General features: G+C 40.9%; 1 protein-coding gene across 1 annotated transcript in view; it reads left to right on the top strand.

The window, feature by feature from the left end:
* Positions 1-315: 315 nt before the first annotated feature.
* Positions 316-27114, top strand: part of mpdz (multiple PDZ domain crumbs cell polarity complex component) — a gene marked incomplete at its 5' end in the record, with an annotated part of 40292 nt that continues 13493 nt past the window's right edge. The window contains 28 exons of the mRNA XM_079215237.1: positions 316-498; positions 2946-3107; positions 3442-3581; positions 3942-4155; positions 4533-4655; positions 4929-5126; positions 5647-5749; positions 6315-6403; positions 7058-7295; positions 9470-9547; positions 9879-9958; positions 10136-10282; positions 10569-10739; positions 11455-11640; positions 13240-13449; positions 14412-14570; positions 14841-14993; positions 16854-17195; positions 17616-17727; positions 18636-18834; positions 19703-19744; positions 20895-21002; positions 21994-22074; positions 22317-22494; positions 22708-22818; positions 23935-24021; positions 26321-26383; positions 26646-26717. Of these exons, the coding sequence (XP_079071363.1) occupies positions 316-498; positions 2946-3107; positions 3442-3581; positions 3942-4155; positions 4533-4655; positions 4929-5126; positions 5647-5749; positions 6315-6403; positions 7058-7295; positions 9470-9547; positions 9879-9958; positions 10136-10282; positions 10569-10739; positions 11455-11640; positions 13240-13449; positions 14412-14570; positions 14841-14993; positions 16854-17195; positions 17616-17727; positions 18636-18834; positions 19703-19744; positions 20895-21002; positions 21994-22074; positions 22317-22494; positions 22708-22818; positions 23935-24021; positions 26321-26383; positions 26646-26717 (4029 nt within the window). The remainder of the gene's footprint in view (positions 499-2945; positions 3108-3441; positions 3582-3941; positions 4156-4532; positions 4656-4928; positions 5127-5646; positions 5750-6314; positions 6404-7057; positions 7296-9469; positions 9548-9878; positions 9959-10135; positions 10283-10568; positions 10740-11454; positions 11641-13239; positions 13450-14411; positions 14571-14840; positions 14994-16853; positions 17196-17615; positions 17728-18635; positions 18835-19702; positions 19745-20894; positions 21003-21993; positions 22075-22316; positions 22495-22707; positions 22819-23934; positions 24022-26320; positions 26384-26645; positions 26718-27114) is intronic.

Here is a 27114-nt window from a genome sequence, read left to right on the forward strand (position 1 = left end):
ATGCCGAAGACAGGTCGTGCAAGTTGTCTTCCTCTGGTGCAAACGTGATGCTGTGCGATTTCTTCCTTCCACGTTGCTTATTTACATGTACATTATGAACATAAAGACATATGTTAAAAGGCAGTATGGAACATGGTATATTATGAAAAGTGAATGAAATTTCAATGAATACATGCAGCTGTGTCCAAACACCCCTCCCGGTCTCCACATGACCTAATAAAAATCCCCTGTCCTCATCACCTCTCTCCACCTCTATCTCTACCACGTCTGCTTCTCCCTGCATCCACTCAATCCGGCCGTTGCTGTCACTGAAATATGCGACGGCTTGCAGATACACAGCGTGCCTTGCAGGCGGTGGAGCGTCTCCAGGCCAAACTGAAGGAGCGGGGGGAGGTGCCCACTGAGGAGAAGCTCAGCCTGCTCAAATCAGTGCTCCAGAGCCCCCTCTTCCACCAGATCCTGGCCTTGCAGAAGTCTGTCCAGCATCTCAGAGACCAGGTAAACGGAAAATGATTTCACGGTGCCCGCTTTTTGTATTATTCATAATAATGCAACAAGCACGACTACAGGATTCTTTGATCAATTACAAGTTTTAATTTTCACGTAAACAATGCAGTACTCATTATTGTAAGCCAAACCGGGCCATTCTTAAATTAGAATGACAATGCTGCATACAAATGAGTGATGCTGCTGGGTTCCCAGGGTTCCAAGGCCCTGTGGAAGGTTACACGGTTATGATCATTTAGAGTTCTGCATCATTAGTACATATGAGTACCTATAAACGGCCAAAATGCCAGATGGCAGCATCACACTTTGTTAGCACAGAAGTAATATAAACAGAAGTGGTCATGTTTAATAATAAATATGAGCTTGGCTGTATATTTTTATTATAATGATGTTGGAAGGAGCTGGGGCTGAGGCAGGGGTAATATAAAGTGCCAGCCATGGTTCTTGTGTTGGTGTAGAGAAGTGTTGGAAATCTTGCGCACAATGTAAAAACTTGAAAATGTTGTATTACCTGTATTATATAAAGTATTCTCCATATCCTCCACAATTGCCACTGCCTTTATCTTTCCGGCTCCCTGGGCGACCTCACTGATTCATTTTTTTTTGACTCACCCCCACTCCTTTATATCTCCATCCCCAAATAGTGTTGCCGCTGTGGCCAAATTGCTGTCAGGGTTCACGCGAGGCAGAAATAATAGGGGTACACGAGCAGAGATACTTGGTCTAAGTCAGGAACTCTTTTTCAAGCTGATTCTCTCCATTGAGAATAGAACATTTGAGTTGAGGGAAAGAGCTCTTAAGTCACAGTGGAAAGGGGCCAGGGTAAGCGTTTAAGAAATACAGACGGAAATATTTGAGCTATGCAGTGGGAGGCAGGGATGCTAGAGCTTTTTACCCCTTGTGGAATTTAGATTATAAAAGCCCTGCTGGCATTTTTGTGTGCTGGTGATTTAGCTTATTTCAAAAGAGGTACATTCCGCCTACTGTATGTGCATGCGTACGTGTGTGTGTGAATGTGTCCGTGTTTGCTGATGCATTTGTTTGTTTTACTAAGCAAAATTGATCAAGCAGCCATTCATCACAAATTCCCGTTCAGATTTTGATTTGGAAATGGACCGATTCCATGTTGTAAAAAACAATTAAGAGACGTATTTTTACAATCTGCAACAAGTCTGTGTTTTTATAGAGCTTCCAAACCCAACTGCACTTGTTTGGCCCCCTTAAGCAGAACCAATTTGGAGAGAGGATGTGTTTTGTTGTGAGACTAGAGCCAGACACGCACGCACGCACGCACGCGCACACGCACGTGGACGTGCACACACACACACACGGACGCTCTGTCCGTCTTCTGGATCTGCTAGTTTGGCCTTGCACAGCCCATGTCGCTATGGCGACAAGGCCCCGCTCTCCAATGAGAACGAGGCCACTGTATGAAGTGGGGCAGAAACAATTTCTTGAATGTGCAAGAACCAAACTGGAACTTTAATCCTCTTAGCCAGGCCCCAGCTAACAAAGCTCATGCATGAGGACAGCAACTTAGCAGCATGCTACGCTAAGTTAGCCCGGCCCATAGGGTTTTGTTTGCAGTTGCAGCACTAATGTGTCCTGTCCAATGCCGTTTTGTTTCTCAGGACTAATCTGGGACTGTATTTAAAAGGAGGCATAACTTACAGTACATGTTTCCAAAGATGAAAGTTGTGCAGTCAGCTTCCCAAAATGCAAATGCAGAAGTTCACAAGGACAGCCTCAGCTTGGCAATGCCATACGCCAAATGGAGTGTTTATGAAATTATTGCTGTCTGTTATATCCGTCCTTTTAAATCCAGTTCAGATGGCCATAAACATTATGCCCTTTGGCTAATGAAATTGGAAAAACCCTGTTTCATTCAGTTGTCTCGTTCATGTAATTCATCTGTCACACAAGTAAAGTCATTGCAGTAATTAAAACCAACGCATAGTAAGGCATCCAGATGGCCAGCGATGCTTCTGCCCCCCCACCATGATAGAAATATTCTATTTGGAGCCTACTAGTCATTGTTGGAACATCAGCTCAGAGCCATTATACCCTGAAGGATTAGGCAGCCGTAGATCCAGCGAATCATTGTGGGATAACAAACTATCTGTCATCCCAGTGGTTTCAGACACCCAGGACTTCAGGGTTTTGGTGTCTGAAATTAAACTTGCTAAATGTATACGTCCACAGGAGGAATAAATCGGGATGATGTTTGTTGGACTTTTAATCGGCTGAATTATCGCCAGTAGTTGCTGCTCTCTGCAAGTGTATTTTGCAGAAATTCAACTCTGCTATGTCGCCGCAAACAGACATCACATTTATATTTAGATGTTTAGTTGAAATTGCATATTAGAATAATAAGTCAGTAACCCATCTGCAGTTTTCAACATGACACAATATATGTTCATTTGTTTTTGTTTTTTCAGGAGAGTGTCCCAGTGTCGAGTGGGAGTGACCTCAGCGATCACGTAGCAGCAGTCAAACCCAATGGCGGCCACGCTCCCTACTCAGACGTATCAGATTCTACACTCATCAATGGCAAGACATCGTGTGACGAATTTGAACACCTTGTTAACTCCATGGCGCAGGTATAGACAACTGTAAAGCCAGAGCAATCATTGACACATTTACACAAGTCAGCTCATCTTTAAACAGGTACATCACCTTGATTAGGTGCTTCTTAACTCAAAGCAAATATCTGAAGATGGTCCAAGATGAGAACTGCAGGCTGCTCACTGCATTCTTTTCTCTTGAGGCACCTCAGATAGACTTCTAAAGGCAGCCTACAGCTGTGTTGCTTTAGTGAATCAGCACAGAGCCAAAGTGTATATATATATATATACTGTATGTGTGTGTATATATATATATATATTATATATATATGTGTGTGTGTGTGTGTGTGTGTGTGTGTGTATGACCCAGGGGCGCTGCGTGACACACGTGGACCTACAAAAGCCAGTGTCAGGAGGTCTTGGCTTCAGCGTGGTGGGCCTGAAGAGCGAGAACCGAGGAGAGCTCGGCATCTTCATCCAGGAAATTCAACCAGGAAGTGTGGCTCACTGGTATGTACGACTCAACATGCCATTCTTGAAAGGTCAAAATTGTATCATAGCAAACATTCCAGAAAAATGATTTGAGAAGATCATTTCAGACAGTCAGCGATTTATACGGATTTCCTGGTATATTAGAAACAGGCCTATTTTACCAGAAATGAAAGTGTTTTTTAATTATCTTTTGCTTTTAGACTGCGGCTTTGAGATGTTTTCTTCAAATTAAAACTATTCATTGCATGAATGTTACTCCATTAGGAACATAATATAATTAGAGGCTGATTTTGCTGACATATCAGAGGCTTTGACACCATTTAGTGTACCACACCCCACTCTCTCCCTCACTATGACACTGCATGCTTCCCCTCCCAGTGATGGGAAGCTCAAAGAAGCTGACCAGATCCTAGCCATCAATGGCCAGCTCCTGGACCAGAGAGTGACCCACCAGCAGGCTATAGGAATCCTTCAGAGTGCGTCAGAGAGGGTGCAGCTCACTGTGGCTAGAGGACCAATACCTCAGCTCGCCAGTCCCGCGGTGTCCCGCACACCCTCGGCTGCCAGTACACTGTCAGCCAGCTCCAGCGCGGTAAAGATACACTCTCACGCTAACGTCATGAATAAAAACTTGCATTTTGCACACCCACTTGCCAATATTGAAAACAAGAATTGTGCAAACAGATGTTGGCAAGGTATGTGGAACAGGTACACGGTGTGTCAAATATTCTTTTGGAGACTACACACACATGCTCGCTTTGCCAAAGAGTGTAACATGCAGAAAAAGTAAAGCTTTGCGACCACTACTGACTCAAATGTATTCTTATAATACACTAGACAACAACAGTTTTAGTGAAAACACCATCTGCATTATTCATCCAACAATGTTTATGGCTGGATAAATACAAGTATCTTTGTTTAAAAGTCCATTTAATGGCTTCATTGATTCTTCTCTTTTACTACGCCTAGTGGCAGCACGTGGAAACTATTGAGCTGGTCAACGATGGTACCGGACTTGGCTTCGGTATTGTGGGAGGAAAGACCACTGGGGTTATTGTCAAAACCATCCTTCCTGGAGGCATAGCTGATCAGGTGATTGCATCAACACATCTCTACTTTCATTGGGGATTTTATTTCATAGTGTTGAGCCTTTCTTAATAGTTGTGTATACAGTGTTTCCCATAAAATTGCTTCTTTTTCAGTGTTCTAGAGCGACGGCTCTTGTCAGTTAGGTATAATGAGAATTGCAAGCAAGCACATAATTAACTGTCACTCTTGTCTTTTGTTTGGTAGTGAGATAGTGTCACTATGGGTTCTATTGAAGGAAAACAGACTAAGTCAGAAAACTTACTTTTTCTACCGCAGGACGGCCGCCTGCGCAGTGGGGACCACATCCTGAGAATCGGAGACACTGATCTATACGGCATGGGCAGCGAACAGGTGGCCCAGGTCCTCAGGCAGTGTGGCAACACAGTGAAGCTGGTGGTCACCAGGGGTCCTGTCGACGAGAATCCCTCTCTCTCTGCTGTCATGCCTGTGGTGCTCCCCACTGTCAATGAACAGGTACGAACCACAAATATCAGAACAATAAATACAATATGGAAATGCGTCACATTGACATTGGTTGAATTATTTGGAGTATCAGTAAAGTAACGCAGTTTCTCTATAACAAATGGTCAAGATGATGATTCAGATCTAAAGTTCAGGTCTGTCGTCTCCAGTTCTATCCTTTCTTACCTCGACAGCCCTGAATGATTGGAAACAGCAGGTTGCCTGTGACTCACACATTGGAGAGCAAATGTCACTTCACTTCCTCAGAAACTGCACTCAAAAACAGCGATCTCATGGCGACTCACAGTACTCAACCCTATTTAAACATGAATGAAATGTAGAGGCTGACATCATACCATTTTTATTGCACACACAAGCTGTGTTTTTATGGCTACCAGGTTGAGCGCTGAAAGAATGTATTTTGGTGGCCATGTGGTGCAGTCGGATGACTGCAGTGCATTGTCAAATGTATCATCCTTTATTTTTATTGTGTTATCAGTGGATGTTGACCTCAACATTCATCTTTTTACAGGGCTATGAGGAAGAGGAGGATGAAGCATTTGACGTGAGCCTTACTAAGAACACCCAGGGACTGGGGATCACTATTGCTGGCTATGTTGGAGATAAAAATGCAGGTGAGGAATGGCAGCCTGCCTTTTCAGAGTAGATGACCATTTCAATTAAAGTGTCATAATTATTGAGGTTTAGTTACTTCTGCGCTTCACTAAATAGTCATATAAGTTCACCTATAATCAATGGATCCAGCGTGAAATATGAAAGTGGTTGCTGGTTGTGATGAACCCTGTATTAACATCAAAGTCTACAGTGTTTTTGCATCTTTTAATAGCTGATTGTTAGGAATATTAGACTTCCAATCAAGTGGGCAGAAAGACGACTTATGTATCATATTTTCAATTTTATAAAGTGTAGAAATAGGCTACAGTACAATGGGACCACAGACAAATGAAATGGAATCAAAATGGCATTGGCTTAAAAGTTTTTTATTTTTCAAGGGTACCTCAAGTGCACAGCTTTCATCACATAATTCTTTACGAGTTGTGTACTGTAATATTGAAACATGCTCACTAACCCTGACTTTTAACATCAAATGAGACATCTGTTTGCTTTTTTCCTTGGATCTTAATGTCATCATTCATGGCTATGCTCTTCCATCTCCTTAATTTGTCTATACTTCCTCAGAGCCCTCTGGCATTTTTGTTAAGAGCATCACAAAAGACAGTGCCGTAGATCAAGATGGCCGTATTCATGTTGGAGACCAGATAATAGCTGTAAGTATCCCAATTATGCTCTTTGTAGCTATTACTATTGTCTCTGTTTTCAGTGGCATGAGGTAACGTATGCAGTGAATATTTAATATAATCTATTATAGTAATCACATTTAGTCAATGGAGGGAAATTCTGAGATGAATAATGAATAATTCACAATTAACTGATAGTTCATTAAGTGTTTTTTGTCCCTGTGACTGTGAATATAAGACTTTTATTAGCACACTGAGCAATTACGTTTTTCGTTTCATTAGTACAGGACATTAACAATGAAGTTAAACTGTGTAATTTCTTGCGTCATTTGAAACACAAGTTAATGTTGCCCTTCGTTTCCTAAAGTTCTCGCAAACTCTTGATTTTTGTGGTGTATTGGTGTTCACGTGTGCCTGATGGAGTTCTGTTCTTAAGCGTCAATGTTAATGTGCTTTGGGAACTTAAGAACTGCATAAAACACCTAATTGACTGTGAATTCTTTCAAATGAATGCCGTTTTTACCTGTCCTAAATGATCTAAATAAATTAAGTTAATGGCTGAAGTAGATGGGAATAGTCATGTGCAGCACTCTTCTACGCCTGCTGGTATTTATAATCACTTTGATTAATGTTGCTCAGGCCCTTGTTTAACTACATGGCCTCACGAATGATCGCCCTCTGCAGGTCGACTGCGTAAACATCCAGGGATACACCAATCAGCAGGCAGTGGAGGTGCTCAGACACACAGGCCAGACAGTCCACCTTAAGCTGATCCGGCGGGGCTTCAGGCCTGAGGAGATCCCCCCTAATGTGGTCCCTGTTGTCATCGTCCTGTCCCCTTCCACCACCACCATGCCCACCACCCCGGTCGTCATGGTGGAGCTGGAGCTGGAGAGGAAGAAGGCTGAGGAAGCTGCTCAAGGTGGGAAGGATGAAGTGAGAGGAATTTAATGAGGACAGATGAAAACCCTCATCACCCTGTCAAAAATAGTTGTCATTTGATATGTAAATGTAGCTCAGACCGGGGTTTTTATGTTGCAGTAACAAGTGACTCCAAATGGAAATTTCCATCACTTTTATCAATATAGTTAAAATACAGAAAGAGAATATTCTCCTGCTGCATATAAAAGCACTGACTTGAGTCATACCGAAAGGCAGTCCAAATTGATGTCAACATTGTGATTTATTATGGAAAGAGAAAAGTGGCCTTCGACTGAATATGTAGCAGATGTCAGTATTATTCTCTCGACATTATTTATTTGTTAATATCTTGATTAAATATTTCACATTTATTATAGAATGAGAAAGATTGTCCTCTACTGAATATGTAGCAGATGTCAGTATTATTCTCTCGACATTATTTATTTGTTAATATCTTGATTAAATATTTCACATTTATTATAAAATGAGAAAGATTGTCCTCTACTGGATATGTAGCAGGTGTCAGTATTATTCAACAAAATTATTTATTTGTTAATATCTTGATTAAATATTTCACATTTATTATAGAATGAGAAAGATTACCCTGTACTAAATATGTAGCAGATGTCTATATTCTTCTACAGATAAATAAATAGTTGTAATATTCTGATTAAATATTTGACAAAAAAAGATAATTAAGTTTTGCCTATTAAGAGGGTTCCTCCTAATAATAGCAATATAATGAGTGCACCCACATTACTGGCCATCTTCCTTTCCTAAGAAAAATGATCCCTGACAAAGGCCAAGAGGACATGTAAACACATAGTCAAACAATTTCTTTTAAATCATTCATCATCATTCATTGTTATAGTGCACTGGCTGGACTGACCCAACATCCACATTTCTAAAGAAAGAACACAAAGCTTTCCATCATGTTATTTAGACCCTGATCTATATCCAATAATAAATCAGCACATGATGCCCTAACATTTGACATGATATCCACACAGCTAAGACATTGGCAATTGAGTTTCAACTGAGGTATGCCTGTGTGTGCAATGTTTTTATTTTTTTATCCCTTTTTCCCCTTTTTTTCCTCGCATTTATTTTGACGTTTATATCAAAATAGACAGACAGAGAGTAAACAGAAATACTCTCGTCCCCAGTCCTGACAGGACCTCCAGGCCACTACAAAAGCAGGAAAATACAGTTGCATAAGTTGCCAATCGTGATAGATGGAGCTTGAAAGTGATTCGATCTGGCAACGGGAAGTTCGAGTCCAAAAACCTGCAGGAAAAACTAGCAGCCAGAAGTCGACAGACAAGAGAGGGCCAGGATTTTTTGGGCTGCTGTGAAACCAGCACTTTTAAATATTATAGCTAATAAAAAGGACTGTTTCAGTGCATCCTTGTATTATATGATGTTATGTCCCTGGAGCTCCCTTGTTATAAACACAGAATAGTTTGGTGAGTAAGAATATATTTTAGCTAATTCACTGGGCATGATGTCACAAGTTTGATAGACAAACTGGTAATGGGTCATTTAATGGTTGGGACTAACGAAAGAAATTAACGACTCACTTAAATTGTTGTCAAGTCAGTGTTACGGTTTGTTGAGCTCCTTCTTGCGTACCATGAGCTAGCATTAGTTTTTATGCTCGCACTTAAAAGGTGCCGGTGAACAGTGTAGGCCGCGGCTTTCTCGGGCGCATGGGTAGTAATTTCAGGGGCGACCACTTTGGTGCCCTGTGGAACTCCAAAGACATAAACCGTGGCATTAAGCTGTAAAAAACATACCAGGATCATTAAATAGATATTTAAGTGTACCGTAATGTTTAGAGTCTGCCATTATGGATAACATCAGCAAGAGCATGTATATCCTTTTTCAGATGAATAAGGAAATTAGATGGATGGGTCCCTGTTTTAAAGTCATCGTCATTGTGAAAGAGTAGGAGGTGCCCAAACTATTTTTTAAGAATAAAATAGTGGAGTATCAAATAAAAAGAAAATAAGTTTAACATTGGTGTATATTGGTGTTTTGTCTGCGTGTGCTGTTAGTGAGATAGTGAGTAGATACATTTGTTGTATGTGGCTGTGTGTCTCTACTGTCATGTGTCTTTGTCGCTGCCCACTGCTGTCCGTCTCACGGTTCATTGTCTGCTTACCGTCACCACAGATGAAAAGCCGCTCCAGACAAAGAGTGAAGGATCTGATGTCAGCCCAGCCGCGGATCAGCTTACAGAAGACACGCATGGTAGGGGCTCGGAGGCAGGGGTTCCTCAGCAGCAGAGATACTGGGCATGCATGTGACAGATAAGGGTTATTGTCGTCTGGAACACACTGACTAAAACATGTCGTCTGGAACACACTGTTTAAAACACACGGTGAGGTGACACCGAGATGCCTGTCGTTGGTAATTTCACAGACAGTGCAGAAGTTTTAACATTTTTAATAAGCACGGATAAAAGTTTTTGTTTCAAAAAGTCTGATCTTGAAGACAATGTAAGTACTGTGGCTGTTGGATCGTTTATGGCAAACTTGCCTTTTATCTTTTGTGTATCCATACGTTTGTCTTGTTATCCCAGGGATGGAGCTAACACCCTTTGAAGAAGAAGATCTAATGAAGAAGTGGCAAGAAATTCTGGGTCCAAGTAATGAAGTTGTCGTAAGTTTCTTTTTCAAAGTGAAGCATCAAAATGTTCTTCCCAGAACTTGGTTCCTGGGCATTTACTTAGCAAACTGGTATCTCGAAAAAAAAAAATCTTAAAACAAAATGGATTGAGTCATTAACACAATTTGTTTCATTTGCTCGCTGAAATGCGATTTCTTGTTTTCACAACAGGTGGCTCAGGTGGAGAAGTACAGTGAGAACAGTGGCCTGGGCATCAGTCTAGAAGCCAACAGTGGGCATCACTACATCCGCTCTGTTCTACCTGAGGGACCTGTTGGTCGCTGTGGCAAGCTGTTCAGTGGAGATGAACTGCTTGAGGTGTGCGGCCCCATGTACACAGTGTAGACCTTTTCATATTGTGTCTGCCATTTCTGCCATTAACGTTAATAAGTTACTTTGATATACTACATATACACATACCAGAGCTAAAAGGTGGCCAGAGACATGACTCCATATGAATGCTAATGTTGCTCAGTGCCTGCCGGATGTACAAATAGGCAACGGTTTGCCAAACAAGAAAAATTTAAATAAATGACTAAACGCTGATTTAAACCGTAGCGACTGTACTATTTTCTGAAGCTAATATTAGCCTCTCCTTTCTTAGGTCAATGGCTTATCCCTCATTGGTGAAACCCACAAGGAAGTAGTCAGAATCTTGAAGGAGCTTCCTCTTTGCGTAAACATGACTTGCTGTCGGCCCGCCCCTCACCTGCAGACTGACGAGGATGCCGTCCAACAAGAATCAGAGACTTTGTCAACAACATCACAATTAAAGGTACTGCATTTGCACTGCTGAACTATAGCAAATTTACTCCTATGTATTCTTTTTTAAATGTTAATTTTTAGACTTTCATAACTCATAATCGTATAGAATTTGTCAAGTATTGTTACGTTAAGAAATAATCTGTGACTGACTGAGCTCAAGGCTATAATAATGCAGGTTATTGTAGCAAATGATGCATATAAGTAGGTATGGAAACTCCCTGCACCCCCCTCGAAATGTAAGTTATGTGAATCATGAAAAATGTTTCCCCGCCTCTGTAAATTAACAAGGGAGTATGATTAGGGAGCAATACTCCTAAAGTCCCCCTCCGTTATAACCCATCAACTGTTATTAGCTTAGCCGGTGTGTCAATCGCTCCATTGGCTTTCCGCATTGTCAACGATGGTGGATAAAGACTTAATAATACACAGGGGAGGCTGCAAGTTTATTAAGACCAATTCAAGTCAAACCTCAGCAGCAGCAGCCAGCAACATTTGCTCGAGATATGAGACATCAAAAGCAGCTTCCCTTTGGGGTCGGGTTTTCATCTTTTCAGCTTTATCTGTGATAATGTACCAAGGCCCTGGCATCCCAAAGACATTTCCCTTTTATCTACTGCCAGTAACCTGAGCCAGAGACACAACTAGAGGGTAGCAGTCTATGGGGTTGGGAGTTAAAGTGACGAAGGCATGCTGTTACATAGAGATTTTGGGATTTTGCTCTGCAGAAACAAATAGACCCGAGCAGCGCACTGGTTGCTGAAGACTCAGAGGGGAATGTAGCGGCAGCGACACAGGATAATGTGACAGAGGAGGCGATAGGATCTCCTTTGGCTATGTGGGAATTGGAGATCCAGAACATCGAGCTTGAAAAGGGAGAAGGGGGCTTGGGATTCAGCATTCTGGACTACCAGGTGGGAAATCTTGCTGGGATTTAAAGTTGTAATATATACATTTTTTACACCAACGTATTGGTACTTTTATAGATGTTGTATGTGTTACTATGTTGTAAGAACATATTTGTACTTTTATAGATGTATTTGTTTCCATCATAAACATACAGAGCTGTAAATTATGTCTCAAGGAAAGCAATATGTAACATTTAAATAGGGCTGCAACAACGAATCGATCAAATCGATAAAAATCGATTATCAAAAGTGTTGGCAACGAATTTCATTATCGATTCGTTATGTCGCGCGATTATTACGCCGGGCAATAAGTCGCCGAGAAGAAAAAAAAGAGCGCAGCAGAGCAACTGGCCGGCCAGCGTTTCTGAGATTGGAGTGAGACGCGAGAAAAGCTGAGGTCGTGATCTTCTCAAAAATAGAAGATCTTTGACAAGTCGAGTCTTGGCTGATTGGCCAAGACTCGACTTCTTTAATGGAAGCTAGTCAGCTTGCTATCGCGTTGGCTAACGTGTTTGGGTTGTGTATTGTCGTTAAAGTTACGTTATGTTCCGTTACAGTTCAGTCTTGCTTGTAAAAAAACGTAACGTGATGAAACATGCCGTCACCCCCCGGTCTGGTTCAGTTCACGCTGTCACTCGTTAACGTTAAACCGGCACACCGGCGGATCTGGCTGCAGGTTTTTACCCAGATACAACATACATTTCACCCAGATACAACAGATACGTTTTTCTGATTGGCTATTGTGTAGCCCATTTCTTTTTATTGATTGGCAGGGGATTCGGGGGAGACGTGCTTGATTCCTCCATGGTGAGGGCAGCGCGACCAGGTCATGTTTGTGCGCTGCGGCACATTAAATAGCCTAGAGTTTTTTTTCAGCGTGAGAAATACGATGTGTGGCGGGAGGGCGTGACTTAAGACCGAAATGCGTGACAGTCACGCTCAATGCGTGACACTTGAGAGCCCTGTTGAGCAGTACAGCTTCCCTCTGTCCCAGTATTTCATACATATTGATAAAGCAGGGTATGTAAATGCAGCCTCTGGAGGGATCAATTACAGTAAAAAGGGCTCACATTTGGCAGATGTAAAGCATAGATGTGTATGTTTTTAGTGTTAGTCCATTTTGTTGTTTTAATTAACAGCTCAGGGATGTTCAAGGAACAACCTGTTTGTGCACTTTCTGAAGATGTTTTGCACTTCTGTTTTTGAATAAAGGGTTGGAAATGAACGCTTTTTTGATAAAAACATTTTTTTATCCGCTTCATCGATTAATCAAAAAAATAATCAACCGATTAATCGATTATTAAAATAATCGTTAGTTGCAGCCCTACATTTAAAGTCATAATCTGATGACATTTTTGATATTTTGGAGTACTGCATTTCTTATTTACTTTTAAATGCTTATTTCATACGAGTATCTCCACAGAAAAAACATTCTGTATCATGCTTACCCTACTTTTTTAAACCTTTGTATTGCTTGTGGAACATAGGCTAAGTTATAATACTAACCAAGTACATGCAATTCCTTGTAATTTCCATGTACATTTTAAGACTGTGATAGTTTACCTTTTGGCATCTTCACAATTTTACTGGACCGGCTTGCCACAGGACCCACTGGACCCCGCCAAGACGGTGATCGTGATCCGCTCTCTGGTTCCCAGCGGCGTGGCCGAACAGGATGGCAGGCTGTTGCCAGGAGACCGACTCATGTATGTTAACACCACCAATCTAGAGAACGCCAGCCTGGAGGACGCTGTCCAGGCCCTGAAGGGAGCCAACCTCGGCACGGTCCAGATAGGAGTTGCCAAACCCCTGCCTGTAAGCATTAACCATAGCATTTTGTATTTGTATGCTGTCTGTTGGTGACTACAAGTTTTATAATTTTTCAGCATGTCAGGAATTTTCTTTTCACTGTGTGTATGTAAGGTTGTGAGTCAAGTTGTCTCTGTATCATATGACTTAGAATCTAGTCATGAGGGTTTGTCTTACGAGGGCATGCATTTTTCATACAGGAAAAAGAGTGGAGGTTGGCTGCATGGTGTAGCATTCCACCCGCTGCTCATTCAGAGGAGGCGATCAGCCTGAAATGCCCTGTGCCCTTTGTTTCATATATTATGTTATTGGATTTTCCAAGAGCACATAACCTCTTGTACATTTAAACACACTGGGGCACCTGTCAAAATATTGGGTCGGTCCAACGGCATGTTCATCGCTTCAGGCACCTGTGCTCTTCGTACGGGATGTTTCTCTCTGCAAAGCTGCTTGCATTTTTCCAGCTTGAGAGCTACATTTCTCTTGTATTGAATTTGCGGTTGGATTACACGGTGACACATCTGGGCTGCCAAGGTTAGCTGGATTACAGAGCTGTAGGAAGCCTCTGTGGAATAATCCAACTCTCCGGCAGGATGTGGAATGTACCTCTGAGGGGTATTTTTGCGGTATTGCCACTCAAAATTGAGTCTGTCAGTTTGCATTCTTGGTTTTCTTATATCTGCCGAGGCTGCATGCTTTACAAAATCAATATAAAAAACATATTTTCTTTCAAGAATGAACTCAAAGAAAGTCATGAATGTGCCATTTTGAGCAATTTCTCTGTTTGAACACTTGTGCACTAAAATCAATATTAAGCTCTATAACAAGTGTATAACATCCTAGTAACTTCTAACACCTAACATCATTTTCATTCCATACTAATTTATTTGTACCTGATTTGGTCAAAAAAAAAAAAAATCTAATTACATGAAGTTGGAGACACTGAAAGAATTTCTCCACTTTCCTAGGGAATATGTGGATATTCCCACTCTCCACACCCATATGGTGAGCAAGAAATTACTTCATCATCCACCATCCATTCATTTGACTTCATAAATATTTGGGTTGAAGAAGGAGAGGAAGAAGGACTGACTGAGGGCATCGTTTACCGAGCAGAGCCTGCATTGGTTAGTTAGCTTTTGGGAAAGTGGAAAACAGATTGTATTTAACCTGTGATATTTTCTTCTGCCTAATTTGACCAAAAGAGGTCTGTTTGTTTGTAGTCATGCATAGAGTTATCTTATATTAGCAGTATCCTGACAAATAGATTAAAGGAGTAACTAAGGGATGCATACATGTTGTACTTTGTAATTATAGAGGTTGTCCACCAAATTGATGAATACTTAAGGCCGGTTCAGTGTCCCAGTTGGTTACACTACTTCCGTTCATTATCACAGATTGACACCTGCGAAGCGGACCTGTCTGATGAAAAGGTGTTAGATCTTACTTACTCTGGGATAGAGGACGACACTTTCCAGGCATCCATGATTGCTCTTCATGGAAGCGGCTGTAGTGCAGACCTGGATTACCTGCACTCATCCACGCCCAAGGTAAACAGATTTTTTTTTAAGACGGCACAGGGAATCCACAACTGTAACCAAAAGCACAGCTTAAAAATCATTCTCTTATTTCATTAAATAGTACTGCAACAGTAATTGCCCTTTGTCACAATAACAATACAGCATGTAGTAATTATTCTTTTTTCTTTTGCACTCAAGAACAAAATGTCATGAGAAATGTTCGATTTTTTTTTTCTTTCTTTGTTAAGACAGAAACAATAATATTTGTTGTTTTATGGGGGTTGCAGCTGTGGCTGCTTGTGGTGTTCTGGCTGCCCAAGAGCAGCAGCGACTCCCCAAATGGATATTGAAGTATTAAGGAAAATAAACAAAGAAGAGCAAGGGGCACACAAAATGTTTTCAAAAGGTCACAGTTGACCTTATTTGTCGGGCCTTCCTAAGAAACGTAGACTATAATAGGGTAGCCTGGCGGGACAGACATGGGCCAGGACAACGTGGGGCATTTTATGGTACTGGGGGATTTCACAAAACAGATTTCAAAGTTTGTGTGAGGTCAGACAGCTCAGTCTTCGTGGGACGATGAACCGTTTCTTCCCCTTAAAGCTCTCTCGAGAGGCAACAAGTCTGTTGATGAATCTCAGATGGACTTCAGTGACAGTAAATGGTGGACCAGCTTTTTTTTCAGACTTGCTCGACAGAATCTCAGGTGATATTTTCTGAGGCATGTGAATGATTTCCATACCTATAAAGGTCAAGATGAAATAAGTGAATCCGCCTCCAAGCCACTCTCATGAGTGCATCGATAGATTACAGTTGTGCTACTGGAAGTACTTTAAAGACACTCATGCGCACATGCATTGGTTGTTCTGTTCGAAACCATAGATACATATATTTGAAGTATCTTTAATGGCGCTCTACTGTAATCTCTCCCGATAAGACTGTTCCCTTTTGAAATAATGCAACCAATTAGATACATTTCCCAGAGCAAACCAGGCCAATAATACAATTTATTTCTATGAAATATTTTAATTTTCAAAGTCATTTTCAAAGGAATCATGGATTTAATGGCATATTAAGCTTTATCTGGATTCACCATGAATGTGAAAGTCAAAGTTTGATGTTTGAATAGTTTTCATGATAATGACTTAATGTCATGTGTCATCAATTCTTAGTGTTTGAGGAAACTATCTGATTCAGTCCTTCGGTACTTGCAAAATGGGTTCTATTTGTATCACCTTCCCTTTCTGAAAACCTCTGTATGCTATAAATTGACTTGTACATTCAGTTTATGAATGTGATTTACACATTTAAGTGGAATGCATGTATTATAGACACGCACTATATACACTATACTATAATACAATGATTCCTAACTTAAACATATACACATATATCTCTTGCCTGTAATTGCATTTTCATAATTGATATACAGGAATAGTTGAATACCTTTTAGTTTCCACAGACCAGTTCACCCCTGATTTATAGCACTGCCTTATTAAAATGAAACATCTTAGTTCTTGTTCTACTGTACCTTTTCGCCTGTCTGCTTTATTGAGCCCCACTTGTATTTGCATATTTTAACTTTTTTTCTAAAGATTTATACTTCTCTTATCTCGCTTCCAAAGGGAAGTGCTTGCTGAGATTCATCACTACTCAATCTGGTTCTAATAACGTCTTAAATGCTTTTACAATAAAACTACATTTTGTGCACGGCAAGCTCAAGATCACCATTAATTTCCACTCCTCTCTATTGGCCACTGATGGCTTTTCTATGGCTCATTACAAGGAGGGCGGGATGGCGACTGAGCAAGATGAATTCCCCCTGTTGGGCAATTGTCTACCTATCACAGCGGAACGTTCATTCAGCTGCTCTGCTTTGTTTTACCCCAGCTGACAGCTCGCCTGGGCTTGTTGGATGAGCATCCCTGCTTTGAGACGCCGTCCGGCCTTGCAGACGACACACAAGCGCTCTCCCCGGAGAAGTCGGTCTCTCTCACTCCACCGCGTCTGAGAGGTCATAACCCGACTTTTAAGGCCATCTCAAGCAGTTCTGACCATTTCCTGACACAGCACTCGACCCAAGAAGAACCAGCGGAGAGCTCGAACTCATACAGTCCGTTCGCTGAAATAGAGACGAGGTCGTCTGTCCCAGATGAACCTGTGGAGTCCCTTTACGATCAGAAGCAGCCACCCTCTTTTGAAGATATTGGAGATCTAAAGATCTTGATGAAGGTAAAATATTCGACGAATAACAAACTATAGATCTGGGGGTTTCATGATTAATAGGCTTGTAGGAAAGAATAAGATGGGCAATGAGTGCTTTCTTTGACTGATGAATGAGTATAATTGATTGTCATGCTGTGAACATCACCGATATGTCGAGGTGCATTCTAAACGTTAAAGTTAATAATCATCCTTGATCTTCTTTCAAATACAATTTCTTCAGGTAACATCTAACCTGTCCACAGTCAGACATGAGACTCCTTTCAAACATTAGATACGCAAAGTTATAAGCTTGTTTGTTTCCAGTTCATTCCCACAGCCAATCAGCTGCACCTGCCTTTTTCTCTCGGGACCCTTGCTTTGTTTGGAATCCGTCCTAACATTTTAATTTACTTTCATGAATAACTGTGTTGAATTATCACCCTCAAGGGCGAGGAGAGTGGTGTGAAAGAATCAGCAGAAGCCGGTGACAAGGAAGTACTGACCTCAGGGAGCAATTTTGAAAGGACTATCACAGTTGTCAAGGGCAACTCCAGCCTAGGTTTGTGTTAATTTCTTCACATTCTTTGATTTGTTCTTTTATTTATTTCCTCCTCATCCTTCACAGACGTTTAAATGAGGTTGCTGGACTTGAAAGGCGTATTGGCCTTTACTTTTGCGTCATTTTTTATAAATGCCAGATTTGAAGCAAAATGATAGAAATGATTTTTTTTTCCAGTCTGAAAGGGTAATTTCATTGCTATACAGGGTATTTCCATTTCAAAACCTACCCATGGGGCTGCCACTGGCTCAGAGAATACTAAGTTTTACCTTTGACACAAAGGTGTTATGAAGACCCTGTTTATAATTTCCAGGGCCTCATTGAAAGCAGTGCATCCGTTTGCTTTTTAGTACTCTTTGAAGTTGTTCATATCATGCTGAATTCAAAATGTCTTCATAATACATTTAGGTTTTGTATTTCTAATCTTTTTTACCATGTGGACTTCAAAACCAAATCCACTCCTAAATAGGACATATGATGTTATTCCTTATGATATTTGCAAAAGAATCCTTTTACACTGTTTGTCACTGTTTTTTTTTTTTAGATAGACAAGTCTCAAAATATATTATGCCACACTCTGAAGTCACTTCACTGAGAATATATTGAAACCCATATTTGTGAATATTATGACCGTTTCTCGGATAATTTGCTGAGATAAGAGGAAGTTTTCTCGTTTCAAAACTGATAACCCTATTGTGAATCAGATGTGTTTTAAGTAAGGGTACCTTTTCATTCGTAATAGTCTCTCCTGACATGTTGATTTGTGGCACTGCGGATTTGATCTTAACTTGAGGAGCTCACTCATCAGTGATTGTTCTTCAATGTTAGATCTTTAAACTGTTTATTATTAAATCTAATCCAAATCCAAATGTATTAGCGTGTGACAGTTTCTTCTAATATACCTAAAGGGATGACCGTGAGCGCCATGAAAGATGGTTTGGGAATGCTGATCCGCAGTATCATCCACGGTGGATCCATTAGCCGTGATGGACGCCTGGGCGTCGGTGATCTCATCCTGGCCATCAACGGAGAGCCCACGGCCAACATGACCAATGCTCAGGCTCGCGCCATGCTCAGACGCCACTCTCTCATTGGACCAGACCTGGGGTAAGCAGTGGTCACAAATGTTTACACATACTGTATTTGAACCAATATTAATATTTTGCTTGGTAAAACAAAGCAAGTCTAAACTCTGAAATGCTGTTGGATGTTGTGTTGTAGCTGTGTTTGAATTTTTGCCAAAATGAATAGTAGTACAGAACATAGGTCAAACTGTGATTTAAAGATCATCACCTTATTAGTTTGATTGTCACTGATCCCTCGACTCCGCTGGTCTGATTGCATCACTGTTTTCTGATTCACAGTACACTGCGTAATGAATTCCTCTTCACAATGCAGTTGTTTAACACCCTTGCTACAAGGATGCAATATTATTATTACATTACATACCAGTTTGTAACGTTTAGTGCCTGGTAGAGCTGCCCTGTATTTTCCCCATGCAGGTGGACCTCAAGGTTCAACCTCAAGGGGACATGAAAAACATACTTTTTCTGTGCTTGCGCAAATACATTTGGATGTCTGAAGTACCAACCGACAAACTGTTAAATAAGATAAACATACATGCATGTTGATGTAATTAAGTTATGCAATTTTACATGAGTATGGACACCTCTGTTTTTAATAACTGGCTGATGTAAAAGAGGTATGTTTTAGTCGCAACTTAACCAAACCTCGAAATCTTTTCCAAACTCAAATCAATGCTTGAAATGCAGCCAGAAATGGTATTCAGTGATTCCAAAAAGTAAATCATGTTCCACAACTGGACTTCTTCATTCCCGCAAAAGTCAGTTGTTGCATTAAAGGAGTTACTGTTCCACAAGAAAATTGGATGTGGTGTTTTAAAAGTTCTGCTTGCTGAACTAAACTTGGCAGTTTGTTAGCTCCGGTGCATAAAAGCCAACTCTTCACATTCTAGATCTGCTTGTGCACCTGAGGACGATCTGTGCCCATTTTATGTGTGAGTATGACTAACTTCCACACTGGTGGTGTTTCCGTCAAGAAGCTGCCGTCTTTGGTTTCCTTCCTCTCATTCTCTCCATCCGCCGCCGCCGGGCTTCATTGCAGTCTATTAAAGAGCTTTATCCAGATTAAAAGGGTGTCGCAACAATGATAACACCAAAGTGTAATTGATGAAGATCAATTGATGATTACAAATATCATTCCGATTGGTTGATTTACATTTTGATGATGTTGACCACTGCACTGTGTATTTAAAATCGCTTAAAATCACACATACATAACACATAAAGTCAAAATACTATCTGGATAAATCTTGATCGACTGCACCACATACTGACTTCACTTTTTATTTATTTATTATTTCTGTGACTAACATTTTCAGTCATTACCTGGATGTTTTCTCTCTTCCCCGTTTATTATACAGCTTTTAACACACTGCTTTTCTATTAACCCGTGGTATTTAAGCTCCGCCACGTCTCCCCCTGCATCCGTTTCATTATTTCACTGGGATTGGTTTTCCTCTCTGTCTGCATGCCAGCATGTAACAAAAAACAACCAAATCAACCCTTCTGTTGAGGATCTGTCAGCTTCACTTAAATGTGTTTATTGTGCCCTTCAGAATCAACTTCACTCTGAATTGTTTGGAAATGAGACTTTAAATGGGTGTCAGATTTTGTCAGCTATCTTTCGCTCATTTCTTAACACACATTAGTAATCTGCCCATAAATGTATGATGGGCCTGCCCTTCCGATTTGACACATGTTTATTACCCAGAAGGTGATAAAAGACTTGATTTGCTCAGACATTTATGAAGGTAAACATCTGTTTGGAACCGTCAGAACATGTGCCTGGTTATCAGGAGAATGCTTCTGAGAAATAGACAGTTCAGTGTAACTCTTGCACTCTTTTGTTCAGTGAAAAAGAGGGGTAGTTTTAGTGCTTTCATACCGGTATTTTAGCTCAAATTGTGATGTGAGTTTAGTGAACAGGGGCATAATCGGCACAAAGGAAGGTGATGGAAAGTCTAAAAATGGAGGATGCCAAGTTGTTTGCTTTAAGAAATGTTCGACTCATTAGTGTGTATGTGCGTCTGTGTTTGTGTGTGCGTCTGTGTTTGTGTGTGTGTGTGTGTGTGTGTGTGTGTTCAGTATTACATATGTTCCAGCAGAATATCTGGAGGAGTACAAGACCAGCCAAGAGCAGACTAAAGAGGATGTCTTCTGTGAAACGGCTCCAGTCCAAGTAGCAGATCCAAAGTATGTCCTCCTGTTCGACGTCAGCAACGTGTGTCATGTGATTACACTTAGAAACAGGTCAACTTAAAATTTTCCCTGGTGAGATTCCCTATAAAGTTTAAATAAACCATACCCCAAACAGTGTGTACGCATAAACAACGTGCATACGAACGTTTTACGCAGACATCCAGGATTCATCAAATATTTTCTTACCTGAATTTGTTTGTACTCTGCGAATATATTTCAAACTGCCCTCGAACATGCCTACGCACAAATCAAGAAGGCTCGGCTAACTTAGAACATGTAAAAACACACCTGAGGTGCACAACATATTAAAAACTCACTCATTGAAAAAGGTTTTCATAGACAACATTTCAAATCATTGATTTACTCATGGATTGGCCAAATGCATTAACTATGAAAGTGACTCCCTTTCATCCTCATCAATTATTGCCATTAAAATATTCTATGAAAAACGGTGTGTTCCAGCTTACAATGGAGTACATTAGAAAGTCCTGATGTAAATTAAACAGTTTTAGTGTTCACTGTTTTTATTGACTTGGTCTATCCAAGTGCTATGGAATTGCCCATATGTTTAGTCGTGAAATTATTTAACGTTCTTCTTCGGGGCGATGCTTCTCTCTCGCAACAACTTCTCTGCTTTCTCCATGATACAACGAATGGGGCAGTATGCTTTTTTCACTTACATGCGCATGTGTCATTTGTCGTTGTTTGTATCCGTGAGGTCTTACAAACATGTTAAATTTCCTTTTTTCAAAAAACAACGCCAAGCCACTTTTTTGCTTCTCTACCACCAACTGATCAGTGGTTAAGCATGAAATAAAACAGTGACCCACCAGTAAAGCCATCGCCACATAGCATTACTAGTGGTCAACACCTCCACAGAGTTCATTTAAGTCATGTTATGTAACAACGTCTGCCAATATTTCTTGTCCCTACAGCTTTCTTTAGATCTCTACCAAACTCTCTCCTTCCATTGTTGTCTATCCAGAGATATTCCAAGCCTCCCTGAACGGGAAGATGGCGAGGGCGAGGAGAGTGCCGCTTACAGCAACTGGAACCAACCTAGGAAGTGAGTACCTGCTGTGTTTACGCATCTGATCTAATTTTGTGAACATGTCTATGGCAGAGTTGGTTTGCAGAACTTTATATGAAAAAACGATTGATCAAGCTCGAAGCATTGACACAAAAAAACTAAACTAGAAAGTAGAATTCTGAGATGAAATAAATCATACTTTTTTGTCCCACATACAAAAAAGGGTACGGTAGAGCTTTGAAGAGAAACTAAAAATCTAGCTTGCGTACCTTCCTCAGAGTGGAGCTCTTCCGAGCGCCAGGCAAGTCCTTGGGTATCAGTATCGTCGGGGGCCGAGGGATGGGCAGTCGGCTGAACAATGGAGAGGTGATGAGGGGCATTTTTATCAAACACATCCTGGAGGACAGTCCTGCTGGACAGAACGGGACCCTGAAGACTGGCGATCGAATCATAGAGGTAAAAGGGACATTTCAGGTCACAGGCCAACTTGCCTGAACTAGAATCTAGAAGTGATCTTTAGATTTGAAAATTGCTTTTCATGGTGTTTGATTATCGTGCTGTAATTTGAGAGAACCCAAAAAAAAATAGAGGAGGGTTTGAAATCCTGAGAAAAAAACGTATGGAGTGAGGATTGTGGGTACCTGAGAGTCTTTTCCTTGATATTTTCAGGTGGATGGAGCAGATCTCAGAGATGCTAGTCACGAGGAGGCAGTGGAGGCCATACGCAGGGCGGGCAACCCTGTGTCCTTCTTGGTCCAGAGTATTATCCACAGGCCCAGGGTAAGTGTATAATAGCGCTAAGCAATTACTAGTAAATAATCAGAAAGTCACAATTTCCTCTTCCATTTCCACATCATGTAAAAGCTAATCTGCAAAGCCCATTTTGGGCACTTTCAAACCCCACAATGTAAAATGCACAACCCCTGTAGTTAGCGTTTTGCATTTGATTGTTGAATGCCATTTTGAAGTCTTTCATGAGAGCAACAACAAACCCTGTGTGACATATTAAATATATTAGCAAGTTTTAACCTCTAATTGCGACAGACATTGAAACCATATCAATAAAGCATCGTTTGTTGTTTGAAAGTGCCCTCAGGCTTTTAAAAGCATGACTAAGTAGTTTCCCGCTGGGGCTGCAACTGGTTTGGCTCCAGTGTCAGATCTCTCATCGTCAATCACTCGCATTGTCATCCATGTGATATTCCCGCTTGCTTTCCTTCACATTCTGGTTACTCCTTAAGCCTTGGAGCAACTCATAATGTAAATGAGTATGAGAGTATAAGTATAAGAGGGGTAGGAATTCATGTTAAAGGAGAATCACACTAGACAGTGGTGACTCCAAAAATATCTTAAAGTAAGCTGTTGTGAATGAAAAAGCTCTGAAATCCACTGCATGCTAAATGTCCAGCACCAACCAGCCGACACATTTAGCACCTAGCTGGTAGCAACAGTATTTAGCAGCTACTAACTACGCAGCCATATTTGCCACAGGAGCTAAAAGGAGACCACATATTGGACTTGCATTGGCCAGGTGACATAGCAAATCAATGCTGATGCAAACTATTTTATCAGATGATACTATTTTAGCAATAATTCTATAAAGCTCACTAATTTCCACGATGACACAGCAGGTGTTGTTGCATTTGGACAGGGCAAAGCTAGCGTTAGCTGTACCCCCCTATTTCCAGTCTTTATGCTCAGTTAAGCTAACCGTCTGCTGGCTGTAGCTTCATATTTAGGATACAGACATGAGAATGGAATCTAATCTAATTTGCAGCAAGAAAACAAATGAGTATATTCCCTCATGTCAAGTGTTCCTACTTCATTTCAAACTACAGTGACTACATTATGAGTTGCCTCAAACCTGCATCTGTATGTTCCGCACTGCTTTCTCAGCCCGAGTCAATAAGTAAGCCCGCCCCATCGCCTGCTGTAGAGAAACACACCGCCTCTTTCACATGCATGCCACATCACACATGTCAGGTAATCTGTCTCTCTCGCTTCTTGCCTCTCATTTCTGTTGCATCAGCTATCCATCACCCGTTAATCTTTTTTGCATTATCTCTCATGCAAACTCTCAAACTGTTAGCTGAGTCTTTCTTATTAACTGCATCTTTGATTTTGATATACGCTTAATGTGTGCATTGACGGAAATGTAGACAAAGTAGAATTGGAGGTTCCTTCTGAGAGAAAAAGAGCCGGGGGATACGCAGAGACGTCCTGCCTAGTTTTTTATCACTGAGTCATCTAACGATAACAATGACTTGGCCCACAATTTAGTTTTTCATCAAAAGGCTGAGTAAATGTTAAAATCTATTTTATCATGGCGATATACTTATTTTTTTCTGTGCTGAAGGTGTGTAATGTTCCTATTGCAATCTCACCATGCAGGTTATTGAAATTCCATCGCTAAAGGAACTCCACAAGTAAACGATACAAGGAAGCAAAAAAGGAAAACCTTCGTACCTGTGTTGCTGGCCGGCTCTCAAAATGTTGTTCAAGACTGCCAGGTTGCAGCTTCACTGTAATTCATAACGATGGCCTGAACAGTTTGAAAGAATATTATTTTGATTGGATGATTCCTCTTAAGTGCTGTGGGCAGGTCAGTAATGCCGTTTTTAAATGCAGCCACTGGGGTCCACCTAGAGAGGATAATAGCACATCCATGCTGTCTCCCTTTAAGTTTGAAAATCCTTCTCTTGTAAGCAGTGAATAATCTCAACGTAGCTCGGAGGAATCTCTGAAACATTTTGTGGAAGTATTTCAGAGAAAGCGGCTTTGCTCTGATATATATTTTTTGATGTAGAGGAATGGCTGTCCTCAAGGAAGCCGCTTGCTTTAATGGTTCCTCATTTAAATAAAACCTGAGGTGCCTCCGTCCTCCAAACTCTCCCCTCCCTTTTTTTTTTCCTCCCGAATGGCCTCCGATTCAATTTTGTCACAAAGGCTCAGCCGTCATATTAAATATTCGTCATGTTGTCAGCTTGTTGGTCCTGTGTGTTGCTCTTAGAGGCCGCCCCTGCCCTTTCTGCAGCTAAATAGCCACCGCGGGTCAAGCCTTTGCTGCACTAATCAAACCTACTTAGCTCCTGCCTTCCCTCAGGTTAGAAAGCTACCCCATGTCTGTCTGTGTCTGCCTGCTTGTGTATGGGTATGTCTTTCACTTGACCTGTGCTGCTTTGACTTGTTAAAACTGTGTTAACAATGAGCTGCATGACGTGAGAGGAGACGCCTACGTGTGTGTGCGTGGAGTCTTGGGTTAAATGTGACAGATAATTCTGTTTTAATTCAGTCTGCATGCTGGTTGACCACCTCAGGGCAAGATAGCCATGCGTTGGAACACATTTTATTTTAATTGCTCCAAACGCCCAACTTTTATTTTCCTTTACGGTAAACCATATGGAAACCCTGAGAGGAAAGTGAGAAAAACATTTTATTTTTAAAGTCTGATCCCACTAGTTTTCTCCCATGTGTCTCTGGCTTTAGAAGAGGTAAACAAAAGGCCAATATATTCTTTATTGCTTTCTTTTGCGAAACAGGTGAACGTTTTAAATTTCTCTACGCACTCCTCTAAACACAAATAAACAGAAAGGCTTTTAGTAGTGATAAAATAAGGCACTGGCAAAACATGTTTTCTCCTCTTCTTAAGTCATAAACACAGGGGAGAAAACTATTTAGAAGGGACTTAGAAAATGGATCAACAGAATTAGTTTTTTCTCACTTGCATTTCTGTTTAAACCTGTGCTGTCAGATATTACAGTACTATCCTTTACTAATGTTATGTGCGTGCGTGTGCCTGTTTTGAATCAATACTTTTCCCTCATCTGTTTTTGTATGTTGCTTTATGTACACCCTCTCTTTCTGGGCTTTGCTGCTTCCTTCTTTTGCAAGTGAAATGTTGAAGCTTGGACAGACATGTGGCGTTGGCTAAGCTCTTTCACTCAATGCATCAATATCTGGCGTGGTTTTGTGTGCTTGTGTGAGTGACGATGGTTTTGCCATGAGTTTTTTGTTTCTTTTTTTTAAGAAATAGGTTTGTTTTCAAGTTTTATTTCCCAAATGTTCTTTCTTCAGTCGTATCATTTCTAAACAGATGGTTTTTCATGATACAGCATATGGTCCAGATTTGATTCCCTCAGAACCCTTTTGACTTTGCATGCTTATTATTATTAATGAGATTTAAACATGATACAGTATCCTCCGCTGTATGGTACTATGAATATGCTCTCCATAATACGTGACCCAAATTAATTTACCTCCATGTCTGTCTTACGCGCCGCAGTCATCGGTAACAGACTCCAGTGAGGAGAGAGCTGCGGCTAAGACAAGGGACAACAAGAACAAGGTTGGTGTTTTCAATTACCCTCCACTGACAACTTGAATCAGTGTTTTCTATTTGTCCTTGTTCCACTATCAACCTTCGGGAAGTGTCGCTCACCACAATGGAAATCGGGTTTGATTGCATCAACGACACTTGTGTTCAACTTTTCACGGAGAACTCAATATGCCGTCAAACGCAGCGCTGTCGCGTGTCTGTCAACCGCTGTGGGTATCTGTCAGAAATGTGCCGTCTTCTAAAGCTGTTGCCCTTTGTCTCTTCTCCGTAGGAGGGTTACAGTCACAGTAGACTTTTCCTCCGCCTCTCCCCAACTAACCCTTTTACTCCTACCCCGTTTAAGGTTTGTGGGTCTCTGTGTTGTGCTTTCCACTTTCTGCTTATGCTCGTGCAGACATGTTGATTCAGCATGATGCAGTTCATGCACTGAATATATCTCAACATGCTGCACACGCTTACATGTTCTAACATCTCTCGAGTGTTTTGACCTTTTTGTCTTTTGCATTTTGTTTCTTCCTTTTTAAAAGACAACATAATTGGTACTCACCTCAATAAACGGAAAAAACTAATTTGAGCTATTGTTAGCTCGATATTTGGTTTGACCACAGACTTTGTATATATATAACATTTTAAAAAAGTAATCAAGTGTGACTTCTTGTTCTTGTTTTTCAGGTAAGTGAACACATGATTGGTGGATATTTGATTTTTAGTACTAATTTGATAAGTAATTACATCAGGAA

Source organism: Taurulus bubalis (genome assembly GCF_910589615.1).
Source record: "Taurulus bubalis genome assembly, chromosome: 3".
Lineage (NCBI taxonomy): Eukaryota > Metazoa > Chordata > Actinopteri > Perciformes > Cottidae > Taurulus > Taurulus bubalis.